At 40.2% G+C, this 21,883-nt stretch overlaps 2 protein-coding genes across 3 annotated transcripts; one reads left to right on the top strand and one right to left on the bottom strand.

The window, feature by feature from the left end:
* Positions 1-699: 699 nt before the first annotated feature.
* On the top strand, positions 700-21,661 carry vwa11 (von Willebrand factor A domain containing 11). Its single transcript, XM_053419284.1, has 18 exons — positions 700-939; positions 13,016-13,208; positions 14,005-14,141; positions 14,236-14,380; positions 14,558-14,651; positions 15,507-15,635; positions 16,256-16,442; positions 16,536-16,705; positions 16,896-17,008; positions 17,140-17,256; positions 17,361-17,534; positions 17,750-17,879; positions 18,011-18,163; positions 18,820-18,912; positions 19,441-19,712; positions 19,926-20,059; positions 20,731-20,890; positions 21,028-21,661. Exons 2-18 carry the CDS (start codon positions 13,023-13,025, stop codon positions 21,406-21,408), a joined length of 2,775 nt encoding a protein of 924 aa, XP_053275259.1. The 5' UTR covers positions 700-939; positions 13,016-13,022; the 3' UTR covers positions 21,409-21,661.
* LOC128437220 (prostaglandin D2 receptor 2) lies at positions 2,765-9,951 on the bottom strand. 2 transcript variants are annotated; one of them, XM_053419285.1, is made up of 2 exons: positions 9,786-9,951; positions 2,765-6,590 (listed from the first exon to the last, which is right to left on the bottom strand). In XM_053419285.1, exon 2 carries the CDS (start codon positions 6,581-6,583, stop codon positions 5,267-5,269), a length of 1,317 nt encoding a protein of 438 aa, XP_053275260.1. In that variant the 5' UTR covers positions 6,584-6,590; positions 9,786-9,951; the 3' UTR covers positions 2,765-5,266. The 2 variants fall into 2 exon arrangements, with proteins under 2 accessions (XP_053275260.1, XP_053275261.1); XM_053419286.1 differs by lacking the exon at positions 9,786-9,951 and adding an exon at positions 8,481-8,727.
* Positions 21,662-21,883: the final 222 nt, after the last annotated feature.

Raw genomic sequence — 21,883 nt, 5'->3', positions numbered from 1 at the left:
GACTCGGTTATTCAAACTCTAATCTAAATGCATCTGTTTAAATGAGTTAAATTAGCTCACTTCAATCGTCCAGACCGAGCCCCACTATCTTACATTATACTTCTGTGGTATGTCTGTGACGTGACGTTGCTCCTATAATTTGCTGACATAAAATCATACTGTTGTTGTATAAATTGTGCTTTGTAAGGGTAGCAGTCATCTTTAAAAGAATGCAACCTAGTGGTCTTGGTTGAGAGATTGTGAATGTAATGATGGTTTATAAATTAAGCTGAACTTTATTAATCTCACACTGGTGCAGTTTTATTGGATAAGTGATGTTTAATTCGTTTTTATAAGTGGCATGCTTTCACTATGTTCAAGTGCAAATAAACTTTACTAACAAAAACTTTTTTAAATGCCACAGTTGTGTTGTCTTGTTATCGGTAAAGTCATTGTGGCATGAAATGAGGCAATAATTTGCCAACTGATCTGTTGAAACTATTAAATGCTGCCAAGCAACGTTATAGTATAGGCTGCAACACATACAGCAGTACTTAAATACTGCGACTAATGCTTTAATGAGAGTAAAAACAGTGTAGGCCAATCCACAGGTCACTTTCTCCTTTGGATCATGCCCACATTGAAACCATCCAAATTAATATGTCTGACAACGCTACTGGTTCCCTGTCACGAGAAAATTAGCACATTCACTCCCACTTCCTTTACACCAAGTATTTACTTGCACAGCAGCACAGACAATTCACACACAGTTGCATGTGCTGTAACTAAGAAGAGTAACCGTCTCTGCCTGCACTGACACAGAAACCGATAAGCAGTTGAAGTCATCATCTAAGATATCCCCACTTTTTATAATCTGACAGCAAACAACATATTTTTTATCGAAATTTCTTCACAAACCTGAATCAAGAACAGGACCTGGTCTGACCTGAGAGCTCTGGGGTGAGTAGAACACTGAGATTCACAAGTTGACTTATTCATTTCTGCTGCTTTCACTAAAATAGTATCTGTGCATTTCATATGAAGACGGTTACTTTCTTCAGCTAAGTTATCTCCTTTTAACAGAATCAGGAATTATGAAACTCTTTGAGTGTTGATGGTGTAGTGTTGAATCTAGCTTTATATGTAAAGTATAAAGTATTAACCTGTTTGTTAAATATTGGACCTTAAGTCACAAATGCAAAACAAGAAAATACATATAGTCATAAACAAGAGAACTAACTATTTTATATGAGCAAATCTGTATTTACACAATTTAATTTACATACTTTGCTGTAGGTTCTCTGGCAGTTATTTATAGGACTGTCTGTGTAGGGAAAGATGTGTGTGGTCCGACCGATGTAAACTAAGTTCCCATACAATAACATATTAATGACGACAGACTACTCGTGTCATATTGCAGTAATGACTACAGAGTACTCATGGGCGTGTCATCATGTTAACGGTTAACCGTTGTGTTTCACTCAGTTTGCATTGACGCAACAAACGCAGCAGCTGTGGAAGAAGTCATCAAATCCTTTTTTAAGAAAGTTTATTACATCAAAGAACTCATACCTTCCATTATAAATTCTGCATTTAAAAATAAATCAGAAATAAGTAACAGGGCAGTAAAGCGCACTTTACTTGTGTCGCCTACAAAGAGCTACACTAGTAAAGTGTGTAAGAAACAATACTAAGATCTGCAACACAAATCTGTTTTCATGAAAAAAAGTAAATTATCTATATTTGTGTAGCACCTTTCTAGTCTTGATGACCACTCAAAGTGCTTTGAAGTACAGTTTTGCTATCACCTATTCACACACACATTCATACAGTTCAACTATGTGCAACCCTTTCTCCATCAAACAGCACTCACACACACACACACACACACACACACTACTGGCACAGCCATCATGGGACATTTGGGGTTCAGTGTTTCGCCTTAGGTCAATTCACCACTTCAAAACATGCAAGGGGATTGAACCACCGACCTTCTGGTTGGTGAACGATTCACTCTACCTCCTGCAGCCACAGCCGTTCACAATCTTGTCGCTGTTTATATTGAAATATTAAGGAGTCACAAAGTCCAGAGGTTGAAAACCACAGCGTTCATTGCTCAACAATGTGTTTTTTGTTTCTTTAAATTTAAAAGCTCAAGATTTCTCTAATGATAATTTGGAAGAACCTAAACTGTGATGATGAAAATGAGTCACTCTCTACCTCTGTTATGCAGAAGAAAACTTTTTATCAACAACACCTGATCTTCTTCATATTAGGAAAATCGCTGACGTGTAACTCGGCTTTAAATCTCCAGCTAGCATCTGTCAGCTATAAGTACGCAGTGCATTAAACCAAGCAATACTCCACACCACTTCCTCCCCCCTCCCTCCACCTATTCCTTATCTCTCATCTGTACAAACTGTTTTTTCGCAGAGTAGTTAATCTCTGTGAATCTATCGTTTGTGATCTCACTTTTCTCAGAAATAACCTCTGTTTACTTGTATCTTTACATATATGGAGACGTTTTCTGAATGACACCATGACATTTTAAGATTTATTTAATTTAGTTCACTGGCACTGGTTTGTTAGTTTTGTCTCAGAGACATATCCCCTGATTCCTCTGACCCCCTGTATGATAATTGTTGGGGTAGTCAGGGCGGGCTTGATCTTGTTTTGTCTTTTTTACAAAAGTATGACCCTCTCCAGCTTTAATATTATTCTACCTTAGGTCCTCAACGTGGCATAGAAACGTACAAAAAAACAAACAAACCCTAACACGTTAAAATACAGTATCTGAGTGGTTTAGTTTATTATCAACACATTCTTAAAAACAAGGGAAAAGGAATCGATGAAATCTTATCTGACCGTGCAATGGTATTCAAACCATATCCGGATGTTCATTTTGTCATAGACAACAAACTTCAGATGAGATGTACAATTTGCCAAATTCGTGGAAGATCTAAAAAAAAATTTGGACAAAGAGCTGATAAATGACCACTTAGTACTGGGCACGACATGCTGAACTTGAGTTATACTTTTATTATAAAATTGTGCAGATGATTGAGATGATGTTCAACCATGTAACATGCAGTTTATTCTTTGTATATCAAAACTGGCAAATTGACCAATGAGCCACCAGCAGATTCTGTGCCTCTACATACATTTTCAGTATAGTCTTGTTCTGCAATTAACAGGTTTCACATCTTCTAGGCCTAATTATAGTCCTGCGACTGCAACCGCGGAAGGCCACGCAGCTGCATCGACGGACTCGTTTTGGTTTATGCTTCACTCACGTGTTGCGCATGTTGCAACGCAATTCACCGCCAGAACACTAGGCGGAGTAACGTTTTGTTTCGAAAACAAAACACACAAAGAAGAGACGTCTTCTTCTTCGTCGAATCTTTATTTACATCGCCACTCCGTCTCCTAATCATAGATATATGCTCCTAATAGCCTATTTCTGGCGGACAAATCCTCCAGTCAGTGACGGGTTATACAAGTGGTCATACTTTCGGATCTCTTCTGCCAAGTGCTCTTCTATTTGTTCCATATTCGTTCTTCTAAATCTTCCGTGATTTCCGCGTATTGTGGGGCATGAAACCGGAAACTAGACTTGCCAAGCCTTGCGGCGTGAGGCTCGCGTCGTTTTGTCGTGTAGTTAGAAAAATTGGCGGACGCACGCAAGCCCGCAGAAGGCACGAAAGGGGCGTGTTGCGTGTCTTGCGTGCATGCGTGCGTCCGTGCAACACGAGTATAATTCGGCCTTAACACATTTCAAACACATTCATTAAATGTATGTTATTTTTCAGTTTTTTTCTCCTCCCCATTCTATGGTGTTTGCTGTCAAGCAAAAAAGACACAGTGCAGACAAAAATGTATGAAAAGAGAGCGAGAGACAGAGAAAGATAATCTGCTGGAACTGAATGATTGAGAGGGAAGTTGAACTTTCTATGTCAGTCTGACCCGTTTAGGTTTAATCCTGCACTGTTTTTATATTCTGTATCTTCCCTCCGATATTCTCACCAAATTACAACTACCTCCATGGCAATCCTGTTGCTGCTCTGGCCTAAATTACACCTCGGCCTGTGTGACCACGTGTTTTCAATTGAGTCTGATGGAACCAGACGATTGTGGCGGCGGCAGTGAGACAGTCAATCAAAATAAATATCAGACATGATGAAATCCAATCACTCAGAAAGGTGGCCTGACGTTAGGCTGTTCAGATTTAAAAGCTCCTGGATTACAGGACCTGAAAAGCATAATCCTACTATATAATTTCAATGTCTGTGTACGCAATCAGGGCTGTACTGCTCTCTGATGGCCAGAATGGGCATAGCATGGGCACTCAATCTATAACAGCAGATTTTCCATAAGCACTGGGTACTGGTGTCCCCAGAGTTTCCAACCTTACCACTGAATTTTTTTTTCTCATTTCAATTGAGAACTCTAAAGGGGCCAGAAGAGGTTAAACTACATAAGAATTTGCATTAAAAAAATATCAGAAACTAATAAACATAATTTCTTTGGAATGCTTGTATCTAATTTCACATGATTTTTTTCACAGATTAAAAGATATTTCAACAGAACCATCAGTGTCATCCTATGGAGCCCGTCAGGTGACATATGGGAATAAAATATGTGTCCACGAAATTATAACGCTTACGAACAGATAAATAAGTCACAACCACAAGTTATTTAGGTGTGGGGAAAATTTAAATAACTATGAATCTGTTCTTTACTAACAAGCCCTGGCTGATTAAGCTGAAGAAGCCTCTTGGATGCATCTTATCACATGATGTAGCCTCTATAAGAGGCTCTTTTATGCCTTGGATGACTTATTATCTCATCCCCATGCATGCCTAATTATTTTGTGGCCACGTCATATTTTTTCTTTCTCAAATGGCACCAGACATACCAAGATTATGGTTGCCAAGGATTCTTCCCCTCAGCAGCACAAATGGCTGTGCAAAACTTCACAGGAATCCTGTAGTTGGTCAGATATTTAGACTGGACCCAGATCGACAATGCAATCTGTAGATGTAGAAACAAACCTTCCTGCTGACTCCTTTCCTGAGAACATTTTGCGGCAGCCTCAGTTTTTTTGCAATATGTCCAAGTCCTTCGACTGAATAAGGTCAACATGTAAACTAAGACAAATTTGTTTTGAATTAAGATACATCATATCATTAACACAAATATAAACCAAAAACCAAATGGGATCTCAGCTTTGCGCCATCATTATTTTTGAATCTTGTCCTGTTTTATCAATTTGATGATCTTCAAGGTTTTAAGAGTCCAAAGGCTGAGGGAAGGCATGTCGGATGACAGGCGATGTACAGGGTGATGATGACCCTGGTGTTGCAGGGCTCACATCTCGACTGCTTTTCCGCCTAATCTGAGCTCTTATGCTCTTCCCTTGAGCGACTAGGAACCCTCCGTCCTCTTCTACCAGTCCGTCAAACACTGCTCCCAGACTCTGTCGTATCTTCACGCAGAAGTGTGGACAGCTGAAGGCGTACAGAATGGGGTTCAACACCGGATTCAAGAATGCGATGGTTGTAGCGAGGGGAAGCCCCAACTCCACCACTTTGAGATTCTTCCTCCAGTAATGTGCCGTCAGCTCGATGATGCAGAAGATGTGATAGGGAGCCCAGCACAGTACAAATGCAGTGATCACAAATGTCACCATTTTGATGAAGCTCTGGGACAGCTGGCCCCGATTGGTCTGATTAGAGATGGTGGTGGACATGGAGGCTGGCGTCGAAGCTAAAGTTGGACTGGAGGACGGAGGCTTGAGGATGATGTTAGTTGTTGTGTCTGTAGCTCCTGATGCCATGCCTTTGTTTGACATGATCAGGGCATCAGTTAGTCTGGTGGTGCTCTGCTTCCTCCTCCTGCTCCTGCTCCTCAGGCTGAGACCTATTTGGACATAACTCCCTGCAATCACCACCAAGGGAAAGAGGAATGCCAGCAGCAACTTGGAGACGGCTGTGGCTGCCTGTCTCACTTCGCAGTCTCTCTCCAAAGTGGCTTGAGAGGATGAAATCAGAGCAAAGTTATGATAGCACAAATTCCCCTCACCCTGTTTCTCAATTACTGAGCGGAACACTGTGTAAGGTATTGTGTTCAGTGCAGCCCATAACCAACCTAATCCACACACCTTCCATGCTCCTGACACTGCCCGATGATTCTGGCTCCACACTGGCTTGACTACGAGAAGCAAGCGATCGAGTGAAATTGCGGCCAGCAGGAAGGCTGACACAAACATGTTTATGAAGAAGATGGAAGCCTGTGTCTTGCAGAGTGCGTTGCCGAGCTCCCAGCTGTGGAGGTGGTAGTAGTAAGAAGCGAAGAGGGGGAGGCTCAGGGTGGCTAGGAAGTCAGACAGGGCTAGGTTTAGCACCCAGATGGAGGTGACGGTGTGGTGCTGAAGGCGGAAGCCAAGCACCCAGAGGATCAGAGCGTTCTCCAGAAGCCCGAGGCAGGAGACCAGACCGTGGAAGCAAACCACCACCATATTGACCTGGCTGTTGTTGTTGAGGCTGTGATTCCGCATGTCTTGCAGCAGGGGGCAGAAGAGCCCTCCGCTTGTTGCGTTTGGCATCTGTGCTCTGAAAGAAAAAATAGAGACAAGGAGACCCATTTATGGAGAACTGATCCAAAGCTGGTGCTCATAAGTCAGATAAACAACCCCTCCCTTTTTCCAGACTATGGTTAAATTAGAAGATCATGATTATAAATGCATTTTGCTGCCGAGGAAACTGTAGGGAAAACTGCACTAAGAGGATGGCAAATGAAAAACAATCTTCTATTTGTGAAAAGAACATGCTGACGCCTGTTGCCACCAACCACATACCAGCTCCTGAGTAACTACACATACTTAGGCGAGCCATTCAGTCTCATAGCTTAGATATCAGCTTGCTGTTTGGAGCATTTAAGTATTATCTGTGGTAAGATTTATCAATCTACCATTTTTGTCAGGTATTTATATTTAACAAATATGATTGTTGTTTTTTATCAGTCACCCTGCAAATTTCGTCAAGTTTTATTTGACTGCAAGCCCGGGAATAATCGTATAGCAGTCAAAGAAAACTAAAACATAACTACTTAAGTCTACTTTTATTCCATCAAAAACTTTTGATATATTTTTACACTCTACTTTAACTGATGAAACCCACTGCAGGCTGGATGAAAGAGAATGAGGCTTTGCAGATGTCCATGGTCCGGAGGTTTGATGGCATCATTCAATGAACACATTCAGGCATGGAATGAAAATGATTTTCGGATTTGAAAATGTATCTTAAACCAATCAAGAACATGGGATTTGATACTTCCCGAAAACAGAAAGTTTTGAAGTCACTTAAGTTGCCAAGGTTTGTGGTCTGATTTTTTAACCAGCTATTCAATGGTAACATCGCTTCGCCTCTGGTAAAGAGGTAAAGATCTATTTTTTTTCTCCGGCTCCCTGGGAAGAGAATAGGTTCAAACTCCAACTTGTTTCTTCCTCTAAACCCCTATTGCTTTCATTGTTAAGTATTAGAAAGTGAGTGCCGGTACATATTGTGGCCTGATGGTAAGGTTTTTTTATTTCAAATTACATTATTCTTGTGAAAAACATCGAATGTTGATAAAGTCCCAGTGTTTAAAGATAATCGTCTCCTCTTAGACATGTAAAAAAAGGTCATTGATATATGTAATATATTTCATCATAATAATATTTTAGATATTAACACTTAGGTCTGTTCAGAGTAAAATATAATTGCCCTATCACCCACTGGAAAGCCCCTCAGAGTGTTCCCACAGCTCAGGGGATGTAACTGAACTCTGTCTGTCACCAAGAAAAGAATTAGTCAGGAACAAAACAATAAACTAATAAAAACTAAACAGCCCAAAATATCCAGGATATGAACGCTGCCATCTTGCACATTTGAAGACAATCTGTGCAGTAGCAAATGGGGGCAAGGAATGCACAGTGATGAGGTCCATTGATACACACACTCGACCAATCATTAGTCAGTCGCAGCTGTCAATCAAGACGTTTCACCCATTTAATAACTACTTCAAATCAAACATAGTTGAACTTGGACATACATCAGTGTGATAACTACGTAAAATTAGAGAAACAATAATCTGTCTACGTCCCATCAACCTACATGGAGACAGCAGGATTTGTGACCTATACTGCATCAGGCCACCAGGTGGCGATTAAGACGCCATGGCTTCATTTTGGGGGAGCATGTCGTCCACCTTTATATAGGTCGATTAGCATAATGGGCATTAGCTTTGAAACAAGCATAGCTGTGAGTCCTGACCTACTGAGATTCTTAGTTGTAAATGTATGTCACACTGTTAACTGAAAAAGTTCTAACTGGGAAAAAGGTGTCAAAGCGGAGAACCAGTTTCTATGCTAAAGGTCTAATATGTACAAGTGAACTTGAGTGATAGAGCTAGTTTAGAAGATAAACGTGTGTATGTGAGACTGTCCTCCCATTATAACCCACCGTTACGTAGTATCGTAAGGTATCCAAACGGTGACTGTTCCACAACCTCAGCTGCCTCTTCGAGTGTGTTAACATCACAACAAGTGCATGTCACTGCTATACTCCCATTGGTCGCATCTGAGGGTATATATGCCCTCGATGGTTGTTTGGGTTGGAGGATATGTTGGTATTTCCTGACAGTGGCATTAACAGTAACTTTAGCTGATTGAATAAGGTGTTAAATGCATGTTGTTCTTAACTGACACACAGAGCACTTTATGATACAATAGCATTAAAAACAAGTTGTACTCTATTTGTGCAGTTTTCTACTTCAGAGTCAAATAAAAGAAAAACCATCTAGTTATCACTAAGTAGCGCTGACAAAAATTTGACTCTCAAATTGAATGTTATCATTAAATGCTGATAGTACACAGCCATCGCCTTGGTAACTTAGTCACATCCCCACACATACTGTCTGGATGAGGTAAACACTGCACCGTGTATGCACATGAATGCAGACATGTGAGTAAAGATATCCGTGACACAATGCTGACGTGACTCAACTGTTCACTGCAGTGAATAGTTGTAGATCTGTTTCCTGTACCAGGCACAGGAAACAGATCTACCGGTCGATCTCGCAGTCTTCACTGTCGATCCAAAGTTGCATAACTGCCTTTCTTTGTATTTATTTATGCTCGTACATTCAGCTTTTAACACAGAAATTGCACAAAAAAAAAAAAAATATGACCCTCCTAAGTGGGTTTCTTGGCAGATAACAGGGTGGTAGATCTCGGTTTATGTTTGGAATGAAAAATTTATCTTGGGCTCGAAAAGGTTGGTGGCAACTGATATAGAGTGTCATTAAAAGCCAACAACGTAACAAACACTTAAAGAATTTGATCAAAACCAAGAAAAGTCAGCATCATTATCAGATGCAATAGCAATGCCGAGGAAGCGTATTGCTGCCATGCCAGAAAAATGTATTGGTATTGCATTATGAAAATTGGGTTGTCAATAAATTACAAAATATGTCTCTCATGATAAAACAAGAACCTTTTCCTGTTATTTATCTTGTTATACGCTGAAACATTACAAGTTTATAATATGATAACTCGTTGTTATAACCCCCAAAATTATGTTATAATATGTAACAAGGAAGTCAGGAATATGTCTCAGTTACACAATGTTTTTTAGACTATTTGTACATTTCTGGCTTGGTAACAAAACACTCCTGTAGGATAATAAATAGCTTGTGTCATCACAACCCCATTCAATCATCACGATCCTGTAAACTTCATTAAATTAGGAGGTTTAGATTACACTCACCTAGATGTGGTGACACTCACAGTCGAGGGAGAAAAGTGAGAATCTTTCAAATGATTCCTGTTCACATACGCACCTCCTTGTTGCTCCACCCCGCCCACTGATTAGATTTCTTACGAGTGGATGAGCGTGAAGATGGATGCAGTGTTCCTGGATGTTTCAGTTCAGACAGGCACAGGAAACAGAGCGAGACACAGCAAAATGTCATAGCAAAAGAAAGAGATAAGGAAGTCGAGGAGACTGAAATATGATATGTGTGACACAACCTTGTCTGCTCTACATCAACATACCAGGGATGGACTTGTGTGAACTAGTTCCTGTGACTTTTCAGACTGTGTTGTAATATCCACGATGTCAGACTGTACAGACACTGTATCTCAGAGCAAAGGTTTCTTGGTAAAAAAAAAAAATTCTCTTTCACCATCCGGTTGACTTCACTTAAAACAATAGTCCGATTGATATACCTGATTGCGTGCTTAAACCATAGTCTGCGTTTAAACCTGGACAACATGACGGCTCCCCAAAAAACGAACAAACAGTAGCAAGGCAAAGTTCACGTCAAAAACATTTATATCTCAAAGATGGTTTCTGTCATTTAGGTCGTTCTTATCCCACTTTCTATTGCTCTAAAATGGGGTGAAACATCATGATTGACAGCTGACACTGGCTCTGGATTGGTTGAGCGTGTGTATTGGCACCCCCTCTATACCATATCTCCATCCCCTGATCACTCTGGCTCCAAATATGCAAGATGGCAGTGCTCATATATCCGGGATACTTTAGTCTAATCTCTAGATAGTGGCAGGAAGTGGAGACGTGTCATTGATCTTAACATACAGTCTCTGGCTTTAAAGGACACGTGCATGTTTTAGATAATAGTGGAACAGTTGAAACTAGATTTGTTTTAAATATACTGAAATACGACCTACAATGACTTCTGGAGACATTTTTGTGGAAGAATTTTGGTTCCGCATCTGAAGACTATAAACCGGAAGTGACGCCATCTTTCTTAAACACAACCACTCAGACTCATTTTCAGCTAATTAACTGGATTTTGGAATATAGCGCAATGTGGAAAAACACAAGCAAACGTGGTTTGTTTGTGCTTGAGCGAGATTACAGAAAAACCTACTGGTAGAATCACCATGAAACTTGGATGGAGGAAGGATGTGGTTTCTGTCCGGGAAGAATACATTCAATGTTGGTATGTATCTGAATCAGGGTGCGGATCCAGAATTTGTATCCCTTTCCCTTCCTTGTGAGATTTTTGTCAAATAAATAATTAATGACCCTTGATGAGTGTGTGAACATTTTAGCAGATTGATTGAGTTTAAAAGGAATGTAAGGCCTTGGGGAGGTATGCACTTTCTAGAATGTACTGTAATCTCAACTGGTTGAAGTCATACGTTCCAGAGTGTTAGTCAACAACTATCACATTGAGATGAGGGCAATTTTATATGAACACTCATGTGTAATGCTGTGGAGGCAATGCACTCAAATAAAAGTTTACATAGGCGCTGTCAAAGAGATGTCTGTATAATTTTTCTTGGGGTTCGATGATGGAGAGAGAAGGAAAACACTGTTATTTTGAATTTGATTGTATATTGTTTGTCAATGCATACTTGAGAGTAAGTCTTCAGCAATAAAGTTAAGGACAGAGTAGATCTGAGGAAAATGTCAAACTCTGACCTCAGAACAGTTAAGACTGTAATTCATCCCAGGTCCCAGCAAGCTTTGACTAAGTCCTGTATATCCTGTATATCCTGGATATTCTTGTCTAGTGACAAGAATAAACAGCAAGGTTCCTTTATAGGAAACACAGTTTATCACATATATATTAAATTAAATTACAGTTACAAATAATGACAAATATAGTGATACTGTACATATGCAGCTGTAGACAGATGGCGAGGCCGCCATTCTCTGAAGATATCATAATTGTATTTCAAACTTGATTTTTGTTTACTCCAGTCAACAACTTACAATATTTAAAAAAAATCTGTTAAAAAATCTAATATTATGATATTTACAATATATTTCTGGAATCTCTGCACTTAGTGTCGGGTTAAGAAATAATCTCATAGTGGCTCAAATAGAAAATGTAATTATTCAGTGAAAAGCACCAGGTTGTTGGAAGAATGCAGACAGACATAGCTCCTCCAAATCACCATTACCAGTATGCTGTATGTATAAACTGGTTTCTCACCTTCCTTACATATTTTTTATTGTGGCTAACAACTAAAAGTTTTCCTCAATGATTTTTTTCCTGAGTATTTTCATAATCATCATGTTATATTTCCCGTAAACCGGACTGTTGCAGAATCTAAACACTCTGTTTTTTATGCCTCTGTGCCGGTGAGAGCGAGTGGCCGGGGGCATAATATCTTTTTCAGGTTGTTTGTCCGTCCCATTCTCGTGAACGCAATATCTCAAGCAAGCCTTGAGAGAATTTCTTCAAAATTGGTGTAAATATTCACTTGGATCTGATTAGAATTTGGTAAATGGTCTGCATGTATATAGCGCTTTTCTAGTCTTGATGATCACTCAAAGCGCTTTACAGTACAGTTTTGACATTCATCCATTGACACACACGTGTCTCTGGAACGCCAACCACAAACACTTTCAGAGTTAGCAAAAATACTCATTTGAACTCAAGGATTAAATCCCTTGATTTTGGTACAAAAATAAAAGATCAAGGTCATGGTGGCCTCACACAGTATTTTTTTTGAACATGATGTCTTAAAATCAGTTTGAGGGAATGCCTTCAAATTTGGACTCAAAGATGGATAGATTTGATTTTGGTGACTGGAGGTCAAATGTCAAGGTCACAGTGACCTCATGTAACTTTCAATGTGATACATTAGGACTGCCTGTGGGGAATTTCATATAATCTGGCACAAATCTCTTGGATCCGCTGATTAACTGATTTGATTTCGGTGGTCAAGTTCACGGTGGATTCAAAAAACATCTTTTCATCAGTGAAAAATAAATTGCTTACATTACAGTGGTCACAGGTCCCCTTATAAGTGACCTTATATGAATCTGGAAAAAAAAGTATGTAGAAATTTGAAAACGGAACGGCACTGCTTGGCAGAGGTATACAATCAGTGCCTCTGCCAAGTGTGGTAATTTTAGTTTATACATGGCTTAATTTAACAAAACGACAATAACATTTCTTTTGCAGCAATTGTCATTGACTGATCATGTCTGATTATGACCTTCTCTGATTGCAGATTAATCATGAGGTCAGTGCTTCGAGTAGCACTGCTCGGCTTGGCCCTGTTAGCAAGGACCACTGTGGCCTTTCTCTCCGGCGGGAGTGGGATATCCTCTCATGTCAACATTACTGGAACGGCTCTGTTGCAAGAAGTGACCAAGGCTTGTCGGATAGTAATCGAGGAAGCCGGACACAAGTTCCAACCCACGGTAGGATGGAAGATAAAACTAGTCACGACGTGCACAACCATGAACTCTCAGACAAACACTAATACACATACAGACATTAAACCACATTTCAATATACTTGTTTGGTATGTCAAATTAAAAGGTCAAATTAACCGTATAAAGCAAAAAGGGGATGTAACAATGTCTCTGTGTTACCGTGAGTTCCTCGTCAGGGAAACAAGGGGAAGCAGGTAGGTGTCTTTCAAAAGCGTTGTTTATTCGCTCACACATGCATCTCAACAAACATAAACTCATCACAAACATACAGCGACTAGCTTTAAGCCTAGTGTTAACGGAGTCCGGGAGTGATCTGGCTCCTGGCGATCGCCCCAGCCTGCTACTGCTGATAAAGAGGAGAGAGTCATTAGCTGAACTGGAACACCTGTGAACAATAAGACTTTCTCCCTGGCACCGATCCCAGAACCCCATCCCCACTCCCTCCCTCCTGCAGCCGAAGCTTACCATCCCCCAGTACCAAAGGGTAATAGGGCACTGGACATATTTTATGTTGTGGTTTGTCCCATTTCATATTTTGGAAGGAACCAACCAAAAGCATAGCTACACATAGCATGAAGATCTTGTGACCTATGGAAAAAGCCAGGATAATAGCTGCTGGTTGTAGCTTCTCACAAAATTCATGAAAGCAAGGAATGTAGCTCAGGCTTATGGGCTTCATATTTTGCACAAGTGATTGGCTCCATTGGCCAATTTTCCAACAATTTTACCATACCCTCTGCTCGGCTGCATTGATGGAACGAATGGTCTTTTCTGCCTCCAGGGTTCCTCTGCTGAAGAGCTGGTTCAGGCCTGTCTCGGACCAACAGCGACAGGAGAAGTGTCAGGAGCCAAGTTTCGCTCTGCGCTTCAAGAAATCTACACCCAGAATGGACTGATAGACCGTGACTTTGTCAACAGGTAAATAAACAGTTATCGAGAATGATAAAATAATGCAACAGCGTGTGTGAGAAAGCTTCCAATGTGTTATTTCTTGTAAAAACAATATTTCCAGTGCTCCACACCACTTCAACTCAGAGGCGTTCCTAGAGGGACGTGGCCTAATCACGGAGGGCATGGTGGCCATTAAGGCGAACATTCGCAAGGAGAACTTCCAGGCTGCCAGAGAAACACTGGGACGCATCCTTCACACACTACAGGTGGGAGAGAAATGACGCATAAAGAAGTTGAGAGACAAAATGGGAGGCAGAAAAAAAGAGAATATAGAAACTACAAGAAAGAAAAGATCTTACTGTTAATTTGACTGTGTGTATAAATACTGAATATGAAACCTGCCTATATGTACAAACGGGTTAATGTGTGTGTTTATTTTCCAGGACTTTTACAGCCACAGTAACTGGGTGGAGCTGGGACACAACGAGCCGTACATCAACCTCATACGTCCAGATCTGCCACTTGAAAACCTGGCAGGTCTGTGTACAAGCTTGTGAACTTATTATACTCACAGGGGAACTGTATCTAGGCTCAATATGGGCTTGTGAAGTAGGTAATAGTCATTTAATTGAAAAACTGGTGGAACTCCATCTGAAAGCATATCAATAGACTTAAGTGTTTGTGTTTTTATTTTTTGGATAAGCAGTGACACAGTTACAAGACAAATGTTATGCTTATTATTATAGCTTATTCTGTTAAAAAATTCTAAAATCATCAAAATGATCGGGTGGGGGAGACCTTATTGACTTCAAGCTGCCAGTTGCCAACCACTGCGGTAGTTTATCAGCGGCCATAGATGAAGACACGTTCAGCTCGTCACACTGCCCCTCCCACTAAATGCTACAGGGCACTGATACCTGTTTATTAATATAAAATTTATCATGACTTCAAATCGCACCAAACTTCCCTGGGCCATTGACAAAACCCATATCAATTGCGAAGGCAATGACATGTTCGCATTATATATATAAATGCATTCCACATACAGAAAGACAATCGTGGAAGTACTAGGTATAAGTCAATTATTAGCCGGGTAATTATTTTATTGCTACCTGGATGTTTGAGTTATTTCATTTGAAAAAATTATGTCACGCTTGACAAACAAAAGGAATTACAATCATTTCACTGTTCAAATACAGACAGTAGCAGAAGAGGAATAATCAACATGAGGAATAATCAACTGCCAATCACAGCTTTTTGTGAATTATCCCAGAACATACTTTTTGTGAAAAAAAGATGTGAGCGAGTTATTAAATGAGGCAATGTCTATTTCCCTTGGTTGGAACTTAAACGCTTTTTATCGCTGATCTTATTTGCACTTTGCTTGTGTAGATGTCTACACGGCGACCTGCAGTGACTGTGAAAAGGGAAATTGCCCCAACCCCTTCCTCCCCAGCATCCTACAAGAAAAGAAACTCACATCAGGCTACATGGGAGTCTTCTATGCATCCAAGCCTAAAGGTAACAGTGACAATCATATGTCTGAACCATATTCAAATACATTACTAATAATAAGAAACAGAAGTGAGAGTTCTATTGGGTACGTTTTAAGCATATTTGCTGGTTTAGTTTTCTTTTAGAATGATTTGATTAATAAAATTATACCATTTAAAACAAACATCCATACACTGGATTGAGCATTTTCCACTGAAGTGGGATTGTACTAGTTTCATGTTTAATTATGCAGAGAGTAGGAGTGATTTTAATGTTTTGGTCTAACTCGTTAAATACGTGTATTTCCTATAATGTTACCCTCTGTAGGTAATTAAGATATAATGGTTAACCTATACATCAACAAGCCTCCTGTGGACAGGTGTTGTAAACTAGCATTTATGCTAATACACTGTAAACAATGCATCTGGTTCGTCCAATGACATTGTCATGTCCATGTCCAAATAAAATCTACTACTACTACATTTGACATGTACTCCTGGAATTTAAGTTGCCCCAGTGTTTACTCATTATTTAAAATCTGGTTTGTCCTACTGAGAGAACAAGATAGACTAATTCAAATGTACAGAGTGGTAAAAGCTCCCTGCACAGGCCCACAAGTTCTAACTGTCCCTTCTGTCCTGTGCCAGGTAAATGTAGTCATGGAGGTGAAAGTGACCTGACCAGCAAGATAGTTCCCCGCGGTGGCATCAACAAATGTGAGCGACGCCTTGACAACGTGGGCCCCCACAATACTGCTGTGAATATAGCCACATCTGCAAGCGTCCAGCTACTGGAGAACCTCCGCTTAGCTGTCGGGGATAAAGAATTCCTTAGGTATATTGATGAGATATAAAAACATATCTACTTGTTGTACATTAATGAAAGAAAACGGTTGAAAATGTCTATAATATATTTTCTCTCTCACAGAATGATGGGCATTGCCCGCTCAGCTGTTGTATGCTTTGTTGTTGACACCACCGGCAGTATGTCTGATGACATCACTGAAGCCAGGGCGGTTGTCAACGAAATGATTGACAGCAAAAAAGGAACGCAGGATGAGCCCTCCGAGTACATCCTGGTGCCCTTCAATGACCCTGGTAAAATTTCGGATTCCCCACTGATAATGTTTAGTCTCCTATTAGTTGTATCAGACCCCTTTTCCATTGCTTGTTTTATATGGTATGACTGTATAGTTTTGATAATAGTTATATTTGGTGATTAATTAGCAGTCACAGTGTTTGTGTAGGATTAAGTTTAATTATATGTCTTCGATGTTTTCTTATGTAGATTTTGGACCCATGATTAGAACAACAGACCCTGAAAAGATGAAAGAAGAAATCGCGAAACTCAAACCACATGGAGGGGGCGATGTCCCTGAGATGTGTCTTTCAGGAATTCAGGTACTACAGCTCTTCTTTTGTCATACTGTAACATGGATTGTCATTGATTAGGGGTGAAATGTATTTGTATGCATGCCCAAAAGACTGTAGTGATTCAGAATACACTGAGTAGGTCCATTTATTTTCTACAGTTGGCTCTGACTGGCGCTCCATCCGGCTCCCACATCTATGTTTTCACTGATGCTGAAGCCAAAGACATCGAACTCAAGGACACAATTACTGCCCTCATCAGGCGCACCAAGTCAACGGTAAACTCTGACGAACCCCGGTCATGACAAACAGTCACATAGTGTGTTTACACAAACTGAACTTTAAAAGACAGCAGGCTTGATCTCTACATCAATCTCTACAGGTAACATTCTTCATGACTAGCTCTGGTCGAAGGCGCCGTCGCTCCACCGCAGCTGAAGCCTTCGAACAATACAAGAACCTGTCTCTGGCCTCTGGAGGCCAAGCCATCCTGGTGTCTAAGAAACAGCTGCCCCAGGCCACAAGCATCATCCGTGATACATCTACTTCAGCTCTGGTAGGACTCTGCTGTTCTACTGGTTCATCCTGAACAATCTTGATATGATGCTCATTTTGGCTTGAGATATTCGCTGGAATATTCCTATGCAGATTAAAGGATTTTTTAAGCAATGTGTATCCTTTAATTGTAAGAGAAAAGTAGCAGTAAAACATCCTATTCAGAAGTATATAGGTATATGGTGGAGATCATGAATTTTTGTCTGCTGGTCTTAGGTGACTATTCTTCAGAGAGCAGTGAACCCCGGCAAGAAGGAGACCTTCCTCTTCACGTTGGACGAATCTATTAAAAACGTCACCATCTACATCACAGAAGCTAATGTTTTCTCCCTGACCAACCCTGAAGGTAGCTCACCTGTCTCAATGTCATGTTTGAATCAGTCAGAGTCTCGGTTTTGAAGCTTGTTGTATGTGCTTCATTGAGAATGCTGTTGGAATAGATCTCTGTGACCAACTAGACATGCTAAACAAATGCAGGTGTGAGCCAGTCCAACTCGGAGGCCAGTGGTAAACTGGGGACAATTCAGACAGTTGGCAACCTGAGGAGGATTCGGCTCAATGATGACCATGGCGCAGGAACCTGGAAGGTCCTAATAGACAGCCTGCAACCATACACAGTTAAAATCACAGGTTAGATACTGCAACGTTGCTATACACATGCACTTTCAGTACAAAAGCTCTTTTGTGTCCTCTTGCACGTTTTTTTTTGCCATTAGTGGCCTATTTATTCGCTCTGCTATCGGTCAATGCAAAGTTTGATAAAGACTGATGTTTCTTCCAGAGTCTGAAAGTCACAGTTCGTAGATTCACTGATTTCTTGTTTCTGTGTCTGTATGTACTATGCTGTTCAGAATCAGATCAGAATCAGAAGGTATTTATTGCCATGTAGGTTTACACCTACCAGGAATTTGCTCTGGTTATTGGTGCATACAATGAACATAGAAACATAAAAACACAATAAATACAACACATATAAGAAAAGCAATAAAAAAAAAAAAATATATATATTTACTCACTATTTACTTACTTTACTTTTTGTAATATTTATACAAAGTAACATTTATTTAGACATAAACATATCTAAATAAAAATATATAAAAGATAAAAGATATAAAAAGTTAAGTAAAAAGTGAAATGCAAAATGCGAAACAGTGAACAGTGTCAAATTGCAATATGCAATGTAATGCAGAGTAATATAATATAATGTAATGTGTTAATTTAACAAATCCTTGAGGTGTGGGGGCGGAATAAAAGTCCGAAACATAATGCTGTTATTGTGTTTCCAGGTCAGAGTATCATCACGTTTATCTATGACTTTGTGGAGATGTTCAAGGGACCTCACCCAGGTTATGCAGTGCTGAGTGGGCGTCCACAAGCAGGTAAGATGCAATTAATCATATTTACTGTTTAACGACAGCATTAAAGTTGTACACCATCTACATGTATTTTGTAATCACAGAGCAGGTTTTGATGTTTAAACAATAAGACATATGCCAATTTTTATCTTGTGAGTTAAAACAAGCTTCAGTGTGGTTAATAGTGGAAAAGGTGTAATCTGTGGACAGTGCCCCCATTGTCCTGCAACAGCACCATCGAGTTTTGAAATGCAGTAATACAACGTCAATACAACGTGACTACATCCTGCTCATAAGGGACCAAAGAAGTCATGTTTGTTATAATAAATTGCATGTTACATAATAATATTTTAGTGCAAAGGACCGGCAAACATTTTGTAAACCTGACCTCACATTCCTGATCGAGATATGAAATTCAAGGCTTCCTTTCAACACCTGAGATTAAAAGGATCATGTTTATCCTGAAACCATCAACCACATTTAACCATAACAATACATTTTCTAACTATTCTCCCTACCTGCTTTCTCTGCCTGTTTTCTCTGGGAATCCAGGCCAGCCTTCCACCCTGCTGCTTTCAGTAGTGGGAAAGAAAGGACCTTCCTCCTTGACTGTGGGAAACATTGGCCTGGTAACTTTGTCTGGACTTGTGGCTGTGAACATCAGCAAAATGACAGACATGGGCAATGGAGACATCCTGGTGACTGTTGATGAGGTCCCAGAGGGGGAGTTTTTGGTCGTTCTGACTGGAAAAGACAAAGAGTCAAAAAGTGAATTCATGAGGCAGTCCACCACCGCGATGTCCGTGTCCAAAGTGAACATCCAGGTCGGTCTCTTCCTGGCAACCAGTGTAACCATTCATCATGCAGCTTTTGTTTGATAGATCGCAGCAACCATATGGGCTATCAAAACCATACTGTATCTAAAAACTGAAAAAAAAGTCCAATAAAAAAAAAAAAAGGAGCATGCATCAGGAATTGCATCACTTTTCTTCATCTTTTTCTTTCCCTTGTTCTTTCCTTCCTTTTTCTCTCTCTAGGCTGTGGTGTCCAGCAACGTGGAGCCAGGAAAATCGTTAGAGCTTCCATTCAATGTAATGACCCAGGGCGCTGGAGGTATCTTCTCCATCATTGCCAAGAATGACAGAGAATTCCCCATGACCTACCCAAAAAGGTGAGGGGAAGCAATTAAAAAATAAAATCCAATGTAAAAAATGTCCTGTCAACGATAGCAAAAGTTTCATACACTTTACTTTTCTTGAAAGTACAGTTATGTACAAGACTATTTTAGACATCAGCTAAGTCATAGGACAAACCTACTTAGAGGTTAATGTATTAAACTATGTCTGGTTATCCTTCTCTGATTCTAACAATCCACACCAGCTCCATGGGATCCTCTAAGAATGCTGATGTTATGTCTCAAAGGAATTGATTGGCCAGTGGGCTGTCCTTTCCTTTAATACAGGTTGATCTCTTCTCTCCAACTTAACCTGCCCCCGAGCAAGTTAGCAAAAATCCGGCTTTGTAGTACAGGGCCCAGTCCATAAATAACACCAACACTGGGTCACAACAACCCAGTGATGCTAGAACCTAGTTTAGCAGTAATGCATACTATATTGTGTATAGAGTGTTGGGGGAAAAAAAGTTAATTCCATGTAGAGTTCACCCCACCCGCATCAACTGTAGTAAAGGTAAGGGTGAGTCATGTATTATTACACCACGCAAAGGCATTACTTAGCCCCAAACTGCCTCTCACTCCCTAGCCTGAAAATGAAAAAAATGATTGCACACAATTACAGTTCCTGTAACCAAGGAGGGTTATTTTTCTCATTCTTCTCTTGACAGCCTCAGCTTGACAACCGGAGGAAACATCAATGATACGTTAACCATTACGCCACCCGCTCGCACACCATCAGGCACTGATGTCACTGTGACTATAGAGGCCAGATCATCCAATGGCGTAGACTCCAATTATGTTATTCTCAGATTGTCTGTCGTTAACAAGGTAACCAGATATATGTGTTTAAGTGTTTTATGTGAAAATATTCATATGAGATGCATTTAGTCAAAAATTAATATTCAATAGATCTCTCCCCTTAGCTGCCTTCCATGCATAAATGTATTTTTGTCTTCCCTGTCCAGATTACAGATTATGTTCCGCCTGTGTGTGAAGTGGTTGAGGTGCTGGCTAAAGACTGCCCTGAAGATGTGTCCGACTGTGGACCTTTCCAATGGGAGTACTCTGCCAACATTACTGACGGAAATGGCACTGGGATAGATAGCATATCCCTGCGACAGGGTAATGGAACCCTAACACATACTCCCCTGGAGAATACCATCATCCAAGCAAAATACAATGCCTCCTGCTGCTCACAGATCGTTGAGTTAATAGCTGTAGATGACGTTGGCAATGTGGGGAAGTGCTATCACTCCATTGCTCGTTCTGGTGGCCCGCCTGCTGCAACTTTCTCACTGTCACTGTGGTTTTGCCTGCTAGTGTCTGCCTTTATAGTGAGAACCTAAAGGCTTCAGTACAGGTGGCTCAGTGTTTTATGTTTGTTCGCTGCAGGTATCGGATGCAGTGGTTATCATTATCGTGTCATAGTGGGAAACTTTCGGCTGGTGATGGTCATCGTAAAATACTTAAATAAAACACGACAACTGATAAAGGAGGTATTTCAAAACCTCTTCTTGTTTACTTTGAGAAACACTTACTTGTACTGCCAAAATATTTTTTCCTGTTCCAGTTTTTGCAATAAAATGTTTCTGGCAAATGTTCGGTTGAAGTGTGGTCGGTGTAGTGAAGCCAAGCACTTAAGATTTACCCATTGAAATTTAAAAATTGCTTTCTTGAAACATATCTTGCAAAGTGCTCTAATAGATATCATACAGGGGAATTAGGATAAAATTCAGTTGATAATCTGACTTAGTATTAGCATCATTATAGCCGAATTTATCACGGAACAACATGGACCTACAGCAAATAATCTTCTATGGA

This window comes from Pleuronectes platessa, chromosome 3 (genome assembly GCF_947347685.1).
Source record: "Pleuronectes platessa chromosome 3, fPlePla1.1, whole genome shotgun sequence".
NCBI classification, from domain to species: domain Eukaryota; kingdom Metazoa; phylum Chordata; class Actinopteri; order Pleuronectiformes; family Pleuronectidae; genus Pleuronectes; species Pleuronectes platessa.
This window is presented reverse-complemented; position numbering and strand designations above follow the sequence as displayed.